The following is a 15984-nucleotide window of genomic DNA, read 5'->3' as shown; positions in this document are numbered from 1 at the left end:
CTCCTGCATCTGTGGCTGGCATCTTCAGGGGAATTGATTTGATTTGATTTGATTTATTCAATTTGTATCCTGCCCTCCTGTGGCGCTCTCCCTCCCCCTCCTGCGGCTGGGGCTGACAAGCCGTCCCACCGTCCCTTTCTGAGGTGTTGGTCTCCTCGTCTGCAGCCCCGGTCTTTGGGGTTCCTAAAGAAGTCAGCTGCCTGAACCACAGGGTGCCCCCTGAGGAGGGAGGGGAAGGTGCCCTCCCTACCGGCTGGGCTCACCCTACGCGCGCCTGGGGTTGGTAGCCCCTCCCACAGGGGGATTGCCGCCCCTTATTGAGTCCGTCTCTCTTCCCTCCTCCTCACTCTTCCCTGGTCCTTCCCCGCTCTCTCTCTCTCTTCTCCTCTTCGCCTCTCCGTTCTCTCTCCCTTCTCTCTCTTCCTCCTTGCTTTCTCTCTCTCCTCTTTCTTCCGCCTCGCTCTCTCTTTCTCCTCTTTCTACCGCCTCGCTCTCTCTCTCCTCTTTCTTCCACCTCGCTCTCTCTCCTCTTTCTTCCACCTCGCTCTCTCTTTCTCCTCTTTCTACCGCCTCTCTGCCTTCACTCCCTTCCACCTCTTCAACCAGCCACCCCCTCGCTAGCCTCCGTGTCTCCTCTCCCGCCGCTCCTTCCCCAGCCGATCCCAGCCTCCGCAGCTCCCTCCCGCGCCCTGCTGCAGCCAGCCTCGCTCTTCCGCCCTGCCTTCCCTTTTCAAGCCTCGGCCGGGCTCCGGGGGCATGCCTCGCCTCGCTCTCGCCCCGATCAGGCTCGGCTGATGGCTTCACCAGCTGCAGCTGCGGCTTCTTCGGCGGGCCCAGCCCTCGCCGGCTCCCGCTGCCGCTCCACTGCTGGCCCCGCCCCCTGGCCAGCCGAGTCCAGGACAAGCCGCCGCGGCGACCCCCGGACACCTCCCCTGAAGGGGGAGACGAATTTTGTTTCGGTTATTGTATACATTTAAAACCAAGCGTGCTGATTTATCAAAAAAAATCTTGTTTTGTTCAAGTAACCACATCACTATCGTGACTGTAAAGCGGTTAGCGGCTCTTATGTTTATTAAGCCGAATGCTTAATAAATGTTTATTAAAGTTTATTAAGCTGAATGTATATATAAGGTCTAGGTGTATCATACGAATCTTTACTCTGCTTCTTTTGTATTTATTGGGGAAGATTACAAATCTATATTAAAAGGTATCTTTTAAAAGTCTTGTATGGCTGATTACACAGCCGTTGATTACACAGTGGCCGATTACGCTGTTCCAGCAACAGAGGCCCAATACAGAAAACGTCCTTGTACTGATCTACAAGGAAGTTGCCGTGCAGCGGGAGAGGAAGTGGCACACGGCAAGGAAGTTGCCGTGTGCCTCCTGCTTTTGCTCTTGGCTTTCTCTGTGAAAGCAAGAGCAATTCAGGTGCATGCCTGATGCCATGGGTGGGGGGGTGCAGAGAGGAGGTAAGCATGTTAGCCTGAAAGGTGCAGAGTCGTTTGGTTTGCTAACTATAGTGCAGCCACCCCATATCTTTGGCAATGGTGGACCTATCTGGAGCTTGGCAAGTCTCTCTAGAACATGCGTCTGCATGCCATGCTGACAGGGGCTGATGGGAATTGTAGTTCCTGAACATCTGGAGAGCCGCAGGTTGCAGACCCCTGCTCTAGAAGAATCCTTCTTAAGCAGAGCTGTATTAGGGGGGAAATGGCGCCCGGAGACAACTCCTTCTCTGGGTGTTCCCCCACCCCCGTGCCCCTTGCAGCCCCTCGAGCTCAAGGGCATGGCTCAGGGGCATGGTTCCACCCTGAGCCCTGTCCCCCACCTCCATACAGGCCAGCTTTCAAAAGCCTGCCTGCACAGAGGTCAGGGGCAGGGCTTAGTGGTGTGTGCCCCAGCGCCCCCTCCCAGTGCCCCCCAGTGACCAAAAGACGTGTGCCTGGGGACATAGGAATTCAGATTAGCCTGTGCAGTCCCACACACACCAGCTGGGTGACCTTGGGCTAGTCACAGCTTTTCAGAGCTCTCTCAGCCCCATCCACCTCACAGTGTGTTTGTTGTGAGCGGGGAAGGGTAAGGAGATTGTAGGCCACTTTGAATCTCCTGCAGGAGAGAAAGGGGGGATATAAATCCAAACTCTTCTTCTTCTTCTATAGGCCATATGCCTCCGTTCTTAAGACAGATAGTGTTAAGACCTTACGGTGTTAAGACAATCCAGATATCATCATTGGCAACTCCAAGACCATAAACACGTAACAGGAATTGCTCAAGAACTTTGTGTCCAGCATGAAAGCTGCAGAACTTCCCAATGTTATGTTCTCATTAAGCTCCTAGCAAGCCGTACGTGGCAGACGTGCCTTAACTGACAGACTTTTTAAATTCACACTTTTTTTTTGTTCCTTGCAGGACACTGGAGTGGTGGGCAATTTATATTCTTCCTTGTATGACGCTGAGCAGTGGGAGACCCCTCATCGGTTCAACCCGCATCACTTCCTGGATGAGGAGGGCCATTTTGTCAGCAAGGAAGCCTTTATGCCCTTTTCAGCAGGTAGCGACATATGTCATAACTCAGTGATGGCGAACCTTTTCGAGACCGAGTGCCCAAATTGCAACCCAAAACCCACTTATTTATTGCGAAGTGCCAACACGGCCATTTAACCTGAATACTGAGGTTTTAGTGTCGAAAAACGGTTGGCCCCGAGGCGCACGTTACTCGGGAGTAAGCTTGGTGAAGCAACCGTGCAACGCTTCGAATGGGTGAATCATGACCCTAGGAGGGTTTACTCAGAAGCAAGACCCATTGCCAGCAACCGAGCTTACTCCCAGGTAAAGGATCGTGCCCAGGCTAGCCTAGATGTGTGTGTGTGTGGGGGGGTGATTTTCTGCCTCCCCCACATGATGAACTCTGTGCACGTGTGCCCACAGAAAGGGTTCTGAGTGCCACCTCTGGCACCTGTGCCATAGGTTCGCCATCACTGTCATAATTCCTTTCCAAATGTTTCTTGCAACCGGCAGGATAGGTTATGTTTAGAGTTGCCATCAGGGGTTAGGAAATACCTAGAGATTTGGGGTTTGAAGCCTGAAGAGGGCGTGGTTTGATGAGAGGAGGGACTTCAACGGGGTAGTAATACCATAGAGTCCATCTTCTAAAGCCACCACATTCTATTGGTGATCTTTGATCTCCGATCTCTGTCGCCTGGAGATCAGTTGTAATAGTGGGGCATCTCCAGGTTAACAATCCAAGCAAGCACTTGTATGGCTAACGGTATTAATGTGCTAATGTCTCTAGTGTACAACTGAGGCCCTTTCCGCACAGCCAAGGGAGGGAGCCTGCATCGGCATTAATCATGCCGACGCAGGCTCTGGGGCCGTTCGCACAAATGGCCTCTTGGGCTGCGCAGCTGTTGGAGCAGACTCCGCACAGCCGCGCAGCCCCCTTGCCTCCTGCTGGCAGCCATCGCTCTGCTGTTGCTCTGAGGAGGCCAGGGGACATGCCCCCATGGCCAGAGCGACGGCTGCAGCTACAGAGGCCAGGGGGCATGTCCCCATGGCTCTTCAGAGTGACGGCAGCCAGCAGGAGGTAAGGAGGCGTTTGGGGCCGTGGAGGGGAATGCGCCGGCTTCCACCTGCTGCCGTTTGCATGGCAGTGGATGGAAGCTGGCATTTGCAGAAAACCTCGCTCCCCGAGCGAGTTTTGAAAACACCGTTTTGGTGGGAACTGAGCATGGCTGCTGCGATTTGGCAGCAGCGCCTGTGTGAAGGGTCCCCGCCAAAACGGTGTTTTACTGGCCCGACATTGTTGCTTTTGGCTCGTGCGGAAAGGGCCATTCACTCAGGTAATTATAAATAAGCTTTTATCCTGTGTAACATCAACAATATCCACACAGGCTTATTACTGTGTGATCATTTACACAAATAAATCCTAACATGGCACCCTCAGTGACTGAAATCCTAATTATGTTAGCTGTTGGGTTTTATTTAAATAATTCTAGGGTGTTGTGGGGTTTCTGGGCTGTATGGCTGTGTTCCAGTAGCATTTTCTCCTGATGTTTCACCTGCATCTGTGGCTGGCATCTTCAGAGGATCTGATGATAATAAAGCAAGTAGAGCATTTATACCTGTGGAATATTCAGGGTGGGAGAAGGAACCATTTATTTATTTATTTATTTATTGTTTGTTTGTTTGTTTATAGACCGCCCTCCCCAGTAGGCTCAGGGTGGTGTACATCATAATTAAAACATAAAAGAAAATGTAAAACTGTAGTTAAATCTGTAATTTAAAACAATCAATATGGCAACAGTTCCTGCCCCAAACCCCATCCACGGGGGGCCTGGATGACATGAGGGTCTGATGGCTATCCCGGCTGGCCAAAAGTGGAAACTTTGAAGGTCACGCAGGGCCCTGGTCTCCTTAGGGAGCCTGTTCAACCAGGTAGGGGCCAGGGCGGTGAAAGCCGGATCTATTTTGGGCCGGGGATTTCCAGCAGATGCTCCTCCGAGGAGTGGCGTTCCCTAGCAGGGCAATGTGGGGAGATGCGGTCCCTCAGATATGCAGGCCCAATGCCGCTAGCAGCCTTAAAGGTCAAAACCAGTACTTTGAAGATGGCTCGGAACTCGATGGGCAGCCAGCGTAGATGGTATAAGACCGGAGTGATACGGTCCCGGCACGATGTTCCCGTCAGTAATCTGGCTGCTGTATGTTGCACGAGTTTCAATTTCCGGACCATCAACAAAGGCAGGCCAGCATAGAGCGCATTACAATAATCTAATCTGTAGGTGACCGATGCATGGATCACAGTAGCCAGGTCGGATATGGGGCCAGTTGCCGTGTTTGCCGCAAATGATGGAAAGCTACCCGGGCCGTTTGAGCGACCTGGCCCTCCAACGATAGTGTGGAGTCCAAGGTCACGCCCAGGCTCTTGACAGACGAGGCTAAACGTAAGGCCTCGCCGTCTAGCAATGGCAGGCAAAAGTCCACCGGTCTCTCCTCCCATCCCAGCCACAGGACCTCCGTCTTTGTAGGATTTAATTTTGGGCGTCTTAGTTGATAGTTCCATGGGAATGTCCACTCAATGCATGGCAGCTGTGAAAAAGGCAAACTCTATGCTGGGGATCATTAGGAAAGGAGTTGAGAATAAAACTGCAAGGATTGTCGTGCCCTTATATAAAGCCGTGGTGCGACCGCACGTGGAGTACTGTGTTCAGTTCTGGTCGCCACATCTCAAAAAGGATATCGAAGAGATAGAAAAAGTGCAGAGAAGGGCAACGAGGATGATTGAAGGATTGGAGCACCTTCCTTATGGGGAGAGGCTGCAGCGTTTGGGACTCTTTAGTTTGGAGAGGAGACGTCTGAGGGGGGATATGATTGAAGCCTATAAAATTATGCATGGGGTAGAAAATGTTGACAGAGAGAAATTTTTCTCTCTTTCTCACAATACTAGAACCAGGGGGCATACATTGAAAATGCTGGGGGGAAGAATTAGGACTAATAAAAGGAAACACTTCTTCACGCAACGTGTGATTGGTGTTTGGAATATGCTGCCACAGGAGGTGGTGATGGCCACTAACCTGGATAGCTTTAAAAAGGGCTTGGACAGATTTATGGAGGAGAAGTCAATCTATGGCTACCAATCTTGATCCCCCTTGATCTCAGATTGCAAATGCCTTAGCAGACCAGGTGCTCAGGAGCAGCAGCAGCAGCAGAAGGCCATTGCTTTCACCTCCTGCATGTGAGCTCCCAAAGGCACCTGGTGGGCCACTGCGAGTAGCAGAATGCTGGACTAGATGGACTCTGGTCTGATCCAGCAGGCTAGTTCTTATGTTCTTATGTTCTTATGTTCAGCCGATTTGCTCTCAACCAACCCGCCTTGCATTGGTCAACCAACCGATTTGCATTGGTTAACAAGTGCAAATGGTTCTTTCTCCCACCCTGGACATTTCACAGGTATAAATACTCCACTTGCTTTACTACCATCAGATCCTCTGAAGAAAGGAAACCCCACAATACCCCAGTGATTCCGGCCATGAAAGGCTTCGACTGTGCAACTATAACAATCCTTGTATTATTGAGAGCTTTCACAGCTGGAATCACTAGGATGTTGAGGGTTTTCATGGTTGTATGGCCGTGTTCCAATAGTATTTCCTCCTGACGTTTTGCCTGCATCTGTGGCTGGCATCTTCTTTGAAGAAGAAAATACTACTACAACATGGCCATACAACCACGAAAACCTACACACACACAACGGTTTGGCATGCGCCAGTTCAGCAAGCATGCCCAGAGCCGCCTGATTACATCACCCTTGTTCTTCTTATCATTCTCTCCCTTCCATCTTTCTCTGCCCCTCTCTTTCTGCAGGGCACCGCATATGTCTGGGGGACCAGCTTGCGAAGATAGAGCTCTTCATTACTTTTGCCAGTCTTTTGCAGGCATTGACGTTCCGAGCGCCTGAGGGTGTGCAAGGGATCAACCTGAAGCGTCAGATGAAAAACTTCGTTGCCCGGCCCCAGCCCTACACTATTTGTGCTACTCCTCGCTGAGCAGAAAAGAAGCCCTCTTGGGGAACTTACCACTCTGGGCATTTCTGCATGCCCTTTAACCAATGCATTGCTTGCTCCCCAGAGCAGGGGCGGAGCGAGGGGAACTGTCCCCAAGGCACTTGTGTGCCCCGCACCCCTCCCACGCCTCCACTCGCCCCTGCTCCTGCCGCCACACAGGTGCGTGGCCAGGGCATTGCATTCCCCTGTCCCATTGGCGCTACGCCACTGCCCCAGAGTAGCTCTGCAAAGTTTGCCTTTGTTTCCATTCAGAATGGCTATCATGATCCTGTCTTGGTCATTAGTCTTGAGGATCTGGATCTGAAAATTGGGTGGCAAACCTCCCTCTATTACGATTGATGTCCAGGCAACCAAGATCCGTTTCTCTGGAGACAGCGACTTTTTGGGAAAGTGGGCCCTGCGGCGTAATCCCTTGCGCCCTCTGCTTCCCAAACCAGACTCTACACAAATCCCGCTTCTAAACCCAAGAACTGACCACCCTATCTGGAAATGAAGGGCACATTTGATATTTTGCTTATTTCTACCCTCCTCTATTCAATAAGTGAAATGAATCGGCTCCTAGAAATTATCCCAATTTTTGCAACATTGGCTTTCTTTGTTTTTGTTTTGACAATTTCCAGTTCTATTAAACCCAAACTCGAAAAATACTGATTTTTTTCCTGCCCATAAGGGCTGGTGGGCAGTTTTGCAGAATGACTACACTTCATGGAAATTGAAAAGTTTAACTAAATTGCCAATTCCATGTCTATGAAAATCTGCTCTTTTTAAGCTCCATGTAAGCATTTTCTCTTGCATACGTGTACTTCTATTAAACAATCCAGACAATCCAGCCTTGGTCCCGCATGTTATTTATGACATAAGAAGCATTCCTACTGAACGTTTCTCCTTCTGACTGCAGGATTAATTAAATAAAAATGGGCTCTTTCATTCTGAGCTCTCATTCCTGGCCCTCCATTTTCTCATCAGATGGGTCCCCTGCAACTTATCATTACACATGGTCAGCTACACATTTTACATGAACACCCAATTTTGAGATTTTGATATGACTGAAGACAATTCCACTGCAGTAAAATGTTACAACACAGCTCTCAGTTGATCTTGAGACTAGAAGAAGAAGATTTTGGATTTATATCCCACCTTTCTCTCCTGTAAGGAGACTCAAGGTGGCCTTTCCCTTCCTCTCCCCACAACGGACACATTGTGAGGTAGGTGGGGCGGAGAGATTTCTGAAAAACTGTGACTAGCCCAAGGTCACCCAGCAGGGATACAGGAGTGGGGAAACACATCTGGTTCACCAGATAAGCCTCTGTCACTCAGGTGGAGGAGTGGGGAATCGAACCCGGTCCTCCAAATTAGAATTCACCTGCTCTTAACCACTAGGCTTGAAGATTCGAGTGCAACAAATGCCAGATTCGTCCCGAATCTGGGTGAATTCAGGCATATTCGGGCCAAAATTGGCCAAATATGTCCTGCCCGGATATGAACATATCCGAATGCAAACTACCCTGTTTCCCCGAATATAAGACATCCCCTAAAAATAAGACATAGTAGAGGTTTTGCTGTAGTGTGAAATATAAGGCATCCCCTGAAAGTAAGACGTAGCAAAGTTTTTGTTTGGAAGCATGCCCGACGAACAGAACACAGAAAAATAAGACATCCCCTGAAAATAAGACATAGCGCATCTTTGGGAACAAAAATTAATATAAGACACTGTCTTATATTTGGGAAAACATGGTATTCCAGCTTTTGGGGGTATTTTTGGTGTTTTATATTTCAGCCTACAGGGGGCACAGTTTTAAAGGTAGCAACACCAAAATTTCAGGGTATAATCAGAAGACTGTCCTGTTGATACCACGCAAGTTTGGTGAGGTTTGGTTCAGAGGGGCCAAATTTATGGACCCCAAAGGGGTACCCCCAATTTGGGAGAGGCTCTGGGGGGTTGTTCTGGGTAGGGGCACTTATTTCCTGCAGGGCTGCTGGTGTGAGTCTCCTGAAAGGAACCAGCCAACTTTGCTAAAGTTTGCTTGGGAGGGGCAAATGCTGCAGGCACCCAGTTGAAGGCACTTGTTCCCCATAAAGAATTCAAGCTCAGCAGGGATGTGATGCGAAAAACTTCCCTGGGGAAACTGTTTTCTGTAGTCTGGAGATCTGTGGCAATTCTGGGAAAACTTTTATCCACCTGGAGATTTCCCATGATGCAAAGAAACATGAAATCGTTTAATACAGCCAAAGGCCAGTACAAAACAAAACAAAACAACACCACACATCCCTAACAGCAGATTACAACAATGATTAAACAACTAACTAGTTGAATACATATTTGACTTTCAGCTCATTTCCTGGCTAAGTAGGACCTTGCGTTTTTTGTAGGCTAGTGCTCAAAACTTTGCTACCTGCTGAGAGATGGTTGCATCCTTGTCTTCTAGCGACATTTTCCTAATCTCTTGATCAGGGTCCTTTGCAATTATCGAGCCATACTGAACAAGTAGAGGCGAAATGAAGAGCTTTCTTTCTGCCGTATGCAGCATACACTGCAGCAAAATATGTGTCATAGAATCCACACAGTTACAAACACATTTCCTCAAATGCCATGGGGTTTTCCTACATCTGCCCATAAGCAGGGATGATGGAAAGGCACCAAACCGTGCTCTACAAAAGGCCCACTGGTATTTCGCTATGGTAATGTGTTGAATGTAAGGGGCCATTACCGTACCAATCCAAGATTCCAGCGGTCTACATCACAGAATCATAGAGTTGGAAGAGACCACAAGGGCCATCAAGTCCAACCCCCTGCCATGCAGGAGCACACAATCAAAGCACTCCCGACGTACGTTCATCCAGCCTCTGTTTGAAAACCTCCAAAGAAGGAGATTCCTCCACTCTCCAAGGCAGTGAATTTAGAGGTGGGATCCAGCAGGTTCTCACAGGTTCCCGAGAGTAGGTTACTAATTATTTGTGTGTGCCGAGAGGGGGTTACTAATGGGTGATTTTGCCATGAGATTTTTGCCTTAGTTACGCCCCTCCTCTCAGCAGTAGCGCGCAGAACTTGAAGCAGTCTAGCAGGAGGTGCACCGGTGTGCATGGCAGCCTGCACCTGCATGCATTCGTTTCCCACCCAAGGACCGGCGCAGTGGCTGCGTCCTTGCCACAGCCCTGCCCAGCAGTGCCCTGCCCCCAGCAGTGCCTGGCCACACCCCCGTCGTGCCCTGCCCAACCCCATTGGCGCTACACCACTGTTTGAATCCCACCACCATGGGAACCTGTTACTAAAATTTTTGGATCCCACCACTGAGTGAATTCCACTGTCAAACAGCCCTGATGGTCAGGAAGTTCTTCCTAATGTTTTGATGGAATCTCTTTTCCAAATGTTTAGATGGAATCTCTTATATAGAGCAGGAAATGAGGCATTATCATTTTGATAATCAACGTCATCCAATCATTAATAAACCATCTTAATGGCTGAGGATAAGTCTCATTCAAGCACCAACATAGGGTCTAGCTCTATCTGTTTAAGCTTCAGAATAATCTTCTCCAACCAGGTTGGATATGGCGATGTTGACAAAATTGATAATAGGCTCTGGGGGTGCAGATGGACTTTAATCCAGTATTTAATGGCCCTCTTCCAGACATGATGAAAAGATGTTCATTGCTTTTGCCCCTTGCCCGTAACAAAACTTTTGAATTCATTTTTTATTTGCACTACAAAATCTTTCCAATGTCAAAAAAACACAAAGATAAAAATTCACCAAAAGGCAAAGCACTTATTCCCTAAGATCTCCCAGTTTCTTCTGCTCAGAACATTAACCCTAAAAACAATTTTTTCAGCACTTGGTCATTAGGCATCTAGGTAAAATTTAATCTCAAACGTCATTACTTAAATGTTCTCACTTTCCTCTATTGATTCTTATTTCAACAGTCCTTACCCTTCAAAATTACTAGTCATCGATTTATTTATTTTTCTGTTTTGCCTAAATACTCTACCAAGGGTTTCTCATTCTTCATAAACTGAATTAAGTTCTTTTGCTTTAGTTGCTTAGTCAGGGGCGGAGCGAGGTGGAACTGTTCCCGGGGCATGCGTGCGCTCTGTGTTCCTGCCATGTCCCTGCCCAACTGCAGAACGCCCCCTCTCTGCGCCCCTGCCATGCCCTCGCCCCCGACCCCCTTGGCACTACACTAGAAGAAGAAGAAGAAGAAGAAGAAGAAGAAGAAGAAGAAGAAGAAGAAGAAGAAGAAGAAGAAGAAGAAGAAGAAGAAGAAGAAGAAGAAGAGGAGGAGGAGGAGGAGGAGGAGGAGGAGGAGGAGGAGGAGTTTGGATTTATATCCCCCCTTTCTCTCCCCTTGCCCTTCCCCCCACACAACAAACACCCTGTGAGGTGGGTGGGGCATCCTTGTGGGTGGGGCTGAGAGCTCCGAGAAGCTGTGACTAGCCCAAGGTCACCCAGCTGGCGTGTGTGGGAGTGTACAGGCTAATCTGGTTCCCCAGATAAGCCTCCACAGCTCAGGCGGCAGAGCTGGGAATCAAACCCGGTTCCTCCAGATTAGATACATGAGCTCTTAACCTCCTACGCCACTGCTGCTCCTGTGTGTAGTTGATCTGGCCATCTCTGCCAACTCTAATATCTTCACCCACTTCAGTTGTAGGTATAGCGGGAGTTTTCAGTTTCTGTGTGTACAGTATCCTTCCTGCTGCGATCGTATATAAAACAAAGTTCTAGGTTTGTGTTGGTATTTGGCAAATGCCAGCCGCACAATCCAGTCATGAAAGAGTTAATGCTGTGAATGCTAATTAGTTAATGAGGTCAGAGGTGTATGACCAGTCAATTGGTCAGAGGAGTCCGGCATAGCTTGCATGCAGGCCGCACGTATGACAAAGGTCATATAGGTTATCTTGTCTCCTTTGTCTCTGTGTGCTAGTCTTAGTCTGGGTGCAGATGTAGTTGTACACCATGTGATAGCTAGAGATAGCTTGTGTAGCTAGCCAGGTGTAAGTAATTTGTTGTTTTAATTCTAAGTTACCCTTCCCTTATAGTAAGTAAGCTCTTTTCTTATAGAAGAAGAGGAGCAGGAGGAGGTGTAGTTTGGATTTATATCCCCCCTTTCTCTCCTGTAAGAAGGAGATTCAAAGGGGCTTACAATCTCCTTGCCCTTCCCCCCTCACAACAAACACCCTGTGAGGTGGGTGGGGCTGAGAGAGCTCCGAAAAGTTGTGACTAGTCCAAGGTCACCCAGCTGGCGTGTCCCTACCCACCCCTGCCCCAGAACGCCCCCTCTCTGCGTCCCTGCCACACCCTCTCCCCCGACCCCCTTGGTGCTACGCTACTGTGTGCAGTTAATCTGGCCATCTCTGTCAACTCTAATAACTTCACCCACCATTCCTCAGTTGTAGGTATAGCGGGAGTTTTCCATTTCAGTGTGCACAGTATCCTTCCCGCTGCAATCATATAAAAACAAAGTTCTAGGTTTGTGTTGGTATTTGGCAAATGCCAGCCACACAAACAAGTCATGAAAGAGTTAATGCTGTGAATGCTCATTAGTTAATGAGGTCAGAGGTGCATGACCAGTCAATTGGTCAGAGGAGTCCAGCATGATGCTGTTCCTTGTTTGTGTAACCCTGCAAGCTTACCAAATCTTTCTAGAATATTTATTACAGTTTGCCACTCGCAAAACGTTGACCAGTTGGTATTCTCCAAGGCCTCCAGCAAAGACCTCTCTCAGTGCTTTCCATGAAACCTGTTTAGAGGTCAGGCATAAATAAAGTTGCCCACTTTGGGTTAGAAGGTTTTAGGAATGACCCCTGGTGTGGATGGAGTTTAGGGAACGGAGGGACCTTATCAAGTTATAATACCATAGAACCCACCCATCAAAGTAGCCATTTTCTCCAGATGAACTGATTTTGGTCAACTGGAGATTAACTGTAATAATGGGAGATGTTCTAGATGCCACCTGAAGGTTGACAATTTAAAAGGACAGTAAATTGCAACTGAGGGTTCATTTTACCACAGAGCTACCCTGCCACTTTCCAGTCTAGACCAACTTGGTTGTTATTGGTTTAGTCTGGGGTAGCTTTCCTTCCTGCCCTCCCTCAGTATTGCACAGCTATCTCATAACAACAGCAGAAGAAAAAAATTGATATAATGCAGGGATTAGAGACTTGTCAACAATCCTTGGACGTGGGGAGAGTGTTGATTCTACTATTCTACTATCAGGCAGGAACAAAAGTCCAGAAGTCATGAGCTTCGGCCTCATCTGAGGCTGGCTTGTCCACCTAGAGGCTTTCCCCACTACAGAAGGGAGCTAAGGTCGACTCGGTTCCCTTCAGTGGAGGGCGATTCCAGGCTGTCCCCACAGCAACTGAGTTGGCCCCCTGGAACCGAGCTAAGTGGGCGGGATCGTCTTGGTGCCTGTTTCGCTCCTCGATCGTGATTGGCGCTTGTGTTATGGCGGGAAATGGGAGTGTTCTTTTTTTTTACAGTTTTTACAGTTTACAGTTACATGCACTTTCTGCCCGCCACGACTCTCCCGTTCTGCGCATGCCACAAAAGCGGCTCGTGATTGGTTGAACGGATGCGGTGTTGTTTCAATGCTTCCCCACTTCGAAGCGGTATCGACCTTGTTCCGGCAGAAAAGTGTCGTTCATAACTGCGACAAGGATGTCGCAGTTCTGGGGGCGCGGGAACTGAGACAAAACAATGTTGAGCTCGGGGGCAGTGGGGATTCACTGAGACAAACCTAGGTAGAAACCAGTTCAACTCTGTCAGTGGGGAAAGCCCCCTAGATTCTTTCACAGACTAAAGTGGTGACAGAATTCTTTGAGGTGCCATCTTGTATCTTCCAGTCTTGGGATGATGGGGCCCTTACCCCAAGACTTGCAATCCACAATAAACCTGAAAATTAGACAGTAATGAAAGATCTAGGTGGGTCCTCAAAAGTCAGAGGGAACTGAAAAACATCCTCTAATGATACCTCAGATCCTCACAATACCAAAGACGCTTCCAGCAGAAAACGAGATGCTTGAAGTCACTGTAGGACAAAACTATTGTGTGGCTTCCCCAGTGGACTCACTCTCAGCCACACAAATCTTAGCGAGGTTCAGCACAGATCTCGAAATAATGAGGCTGCAAAGTGCCCCCCAAAATGGGCTCCAGGTTTATGTCTTTCACGCCTTCGGGTAAACGGAAGGTGAAGGCCTGCAGCAGGTTGGAGAAGAAAAGAAAGAGTTCTGTCCTTGCCAAATGATCTCCCAGACACATCCGATGTCCTGTAAGGGGAAAGGAGGAAAAGAGAGAGATGAATGCAAAAAATCACACATGCTCTGTAAATAGGGTTGCCGACCCGCACGGGGTGTGCGTGTAGTGGTTAAGAGAAGTGGGCTCTAATCTGGAGAACCGGATTTCATTCCCTACTCCTTCATTCTTATCTGAGGAACCGTTTCCCTGCTCTTGCACATGTCGTCTGCTGGGTGACCTGGGCTAGTCACAGTTCTCTCCTAACTCTCTCAGCCTCATTTACCTCACAAGGTGGGGTAAGGAAGGGAAATGAGTTTGTAAGCCCCTTTGAGTCTTCTTAAAGGAGAGAAAGGTGGGTAATAAATCCAAACTCTTCTTCTTGGGTATGATGCTGGTGGAGCCCCAAGACTGTTCACACATTCCCGTGTGGGCGGTCCCAAAGCCTCCGTGGCCCACAGAGGAACCTTTGCATGGAGGTGCCTCCATTGTATTTGCAAACTTACCTTCTCTTCCCTGCGCAGATTTGCAGGGATGAGGGGACACGCCTCTGTCGCCATGGCAACACCTCGGGGGTCGGAGGGCAGAAAGCATGTCCCCTCATCCCTGCGGAGCTGCGTAGGGCAGAGAAGGTAAGTTGGCAAATAAAATGGAGGCATCAAAAAGCTCTGCCTCGGACCTGGTGATGTTCGCTGAGCACCAGGTTCAAAATGCTGTTTTTGAAAAGACTCGCTCATTGAGCAAGTTTCAAAAACAGTGTTTCCCTGCCGGTTGCCAGGGGGGGGAGCACAGTGCTGTCTCATTGCAGAGGCGGCAGCAGTGTCAACTGCGCCCCTGGAACGATGTTTTTACCATTCCAGGGGCGCTGTTTTTGGCCTGTGCGGAGTGGGCCACTGGCAAAATGAAAGCGGTTAATGTGTCATTAAGGGTGATGGCGGAAAGGGCCATCAAGTCACAGCCTATTTATATGACTCATAGGGTTTTTTCATGCCAGTGGTGAAAATAGGTGGTCTGCTATTGCTTGCCTCTATGTAATAACCCTGAACTTTCTTGAAGGTCTCCCATCCAAGTACTAACCAGGACTGACCCTTCCTGGCATGTGAGATAGGATGAGAGATCAGATGAGATATCTAGGTCAGGACAGTTCCTGGTTAGGCATTCTCAAATATGCTCCCTTTTTAAATGTGGCCCAAACATCAAGGTTATTGAATATGTTTTCTTTGCTTCTTGAAGCAAAGGGTTGTATGTCTCATTATTTACTCTATTTGATTAATTTTAGATTAAGACGTGCATTCTCTTTAGCAAGATTCAATATTTTGCCACCTGCCTTACTCGAGGGTGGATTCCAAAAAATACCAAAGACCGAAAGATTATGCCCTTGCAACAGCATACAAGTAGAAACACTAGAGCAGGGGTAGGGAACCTTTAACACTCAAATTGCCATTTGGACCCATTTTCCATGGGAAAAGAAAACACTTGGAGCTGCAAATAATTTTTGACATTTAAAATAAAGATAACACTATATATATTGGGGTTTTTTTACCTTTTACTCTGCCCATTCTGAGAAGCGCATGGATGCGCCCACCCTGCTGCCTGCAGGGTGGGCAAGGATGAAGCCGGTGGCTCGGCCTCGCTGGCCGCCGGGAAAGCGCGCACCCCACTCCAACAGGGCGGGCGAGAGGGGAAGCCTGCAACATGGCCCAGCCAACCGCGGGCAGTTGGTGCGCCCGCCCTGCTGCCTGCAGGGTGGGCAAGGATGGGGCTGGTGGCTCGGCTCGTAGAGCCACAGTGCAAGGGCAGAAGAGCTGCATGCGGCTCTCGAGCCGCAGGTTCCCTACCCCTGCACTAGAGCATATCACGTTTCACTGTCCAAATAGGGAATACTTAAGGTGTAAGTATCGACCATTGTTTACATCCTTTAATGTGGATATGACAGATGATCAAAGGATAAAGTATTTCCTGGATGGATCAAATCAGGGTTTTTCTGAATTAGTTGCCAAGTTTCTGTTGGATATAATTGGTACATCTGCTAAGGGAGATTTTTATATTAAATGATGGTTATTTGAGCTGTAACTATGTTATTCTGGTTGTAAAATGTTTCTGGTTACAAAATATTTTACTGTATGATGCCAATAAAGGCTTTGTGTGTGTGTGAATATGTTTTCTTAAAACTGGCCACAAACAAAAGGGGGTAAATAGAGTCT

The 15984-nt window shown here is 48.5% G+C and overlaps 1 protein-coding gene and 1 pseudogene across 1 annotated transcript in view; one reads left to right on the top strand and one right to left on the bottom strand.

The window, feature by feature from the left end:
• The window catches only part of LOC125438534 (cytochrome P450 2F2-like), a 43403-nt gene extending 36031 nt beyond the window's left edge, over positions 1 to 7372 (top strand). The window contains exons 8-9 of the mRNA XM_048506965.1: positions 2410 to 2551; positions 6358 to 7372. Coding sequence (XP_048362922.1) covers positions 2410 to 2551; positions 6358 to 6539 — 324 coding nt within the window. The 3' untranslated portion in view covers positions 6540 to 7372. The remainder of the gene's footprint in view (positions 1 to 2409; positions 2552 to 6357) is intronic.
• Positions 7373 to 13231: 5859 nt separating this feature from the next.
• Positions 13232 to 15984, bottom strand: part of LOC125438533 — a 30379-nt pseudogene continuing 27626 nt past the window's right edge.

Source organism: Sphaerodactylus townsendi, linkage group LG08 (assembly GCF_021028975.2).
Source record: "Sphaerodactylus townsendi isolate TG3544 linkage group LG08, MPM_Stown_v2.3, whole genome shotgun sequence".
NCBI lineage: Eukaryota > Metazoa > Chordata > Lepidosauria > Squamata > Sphaerodactylidae > Sphaerodactylus > Sphaerodactylus townsendi.
Note: the sequence above shows the minus strand (reverse complement) of the source record. Positions and strands in the feature narration are given on the sequence as shown.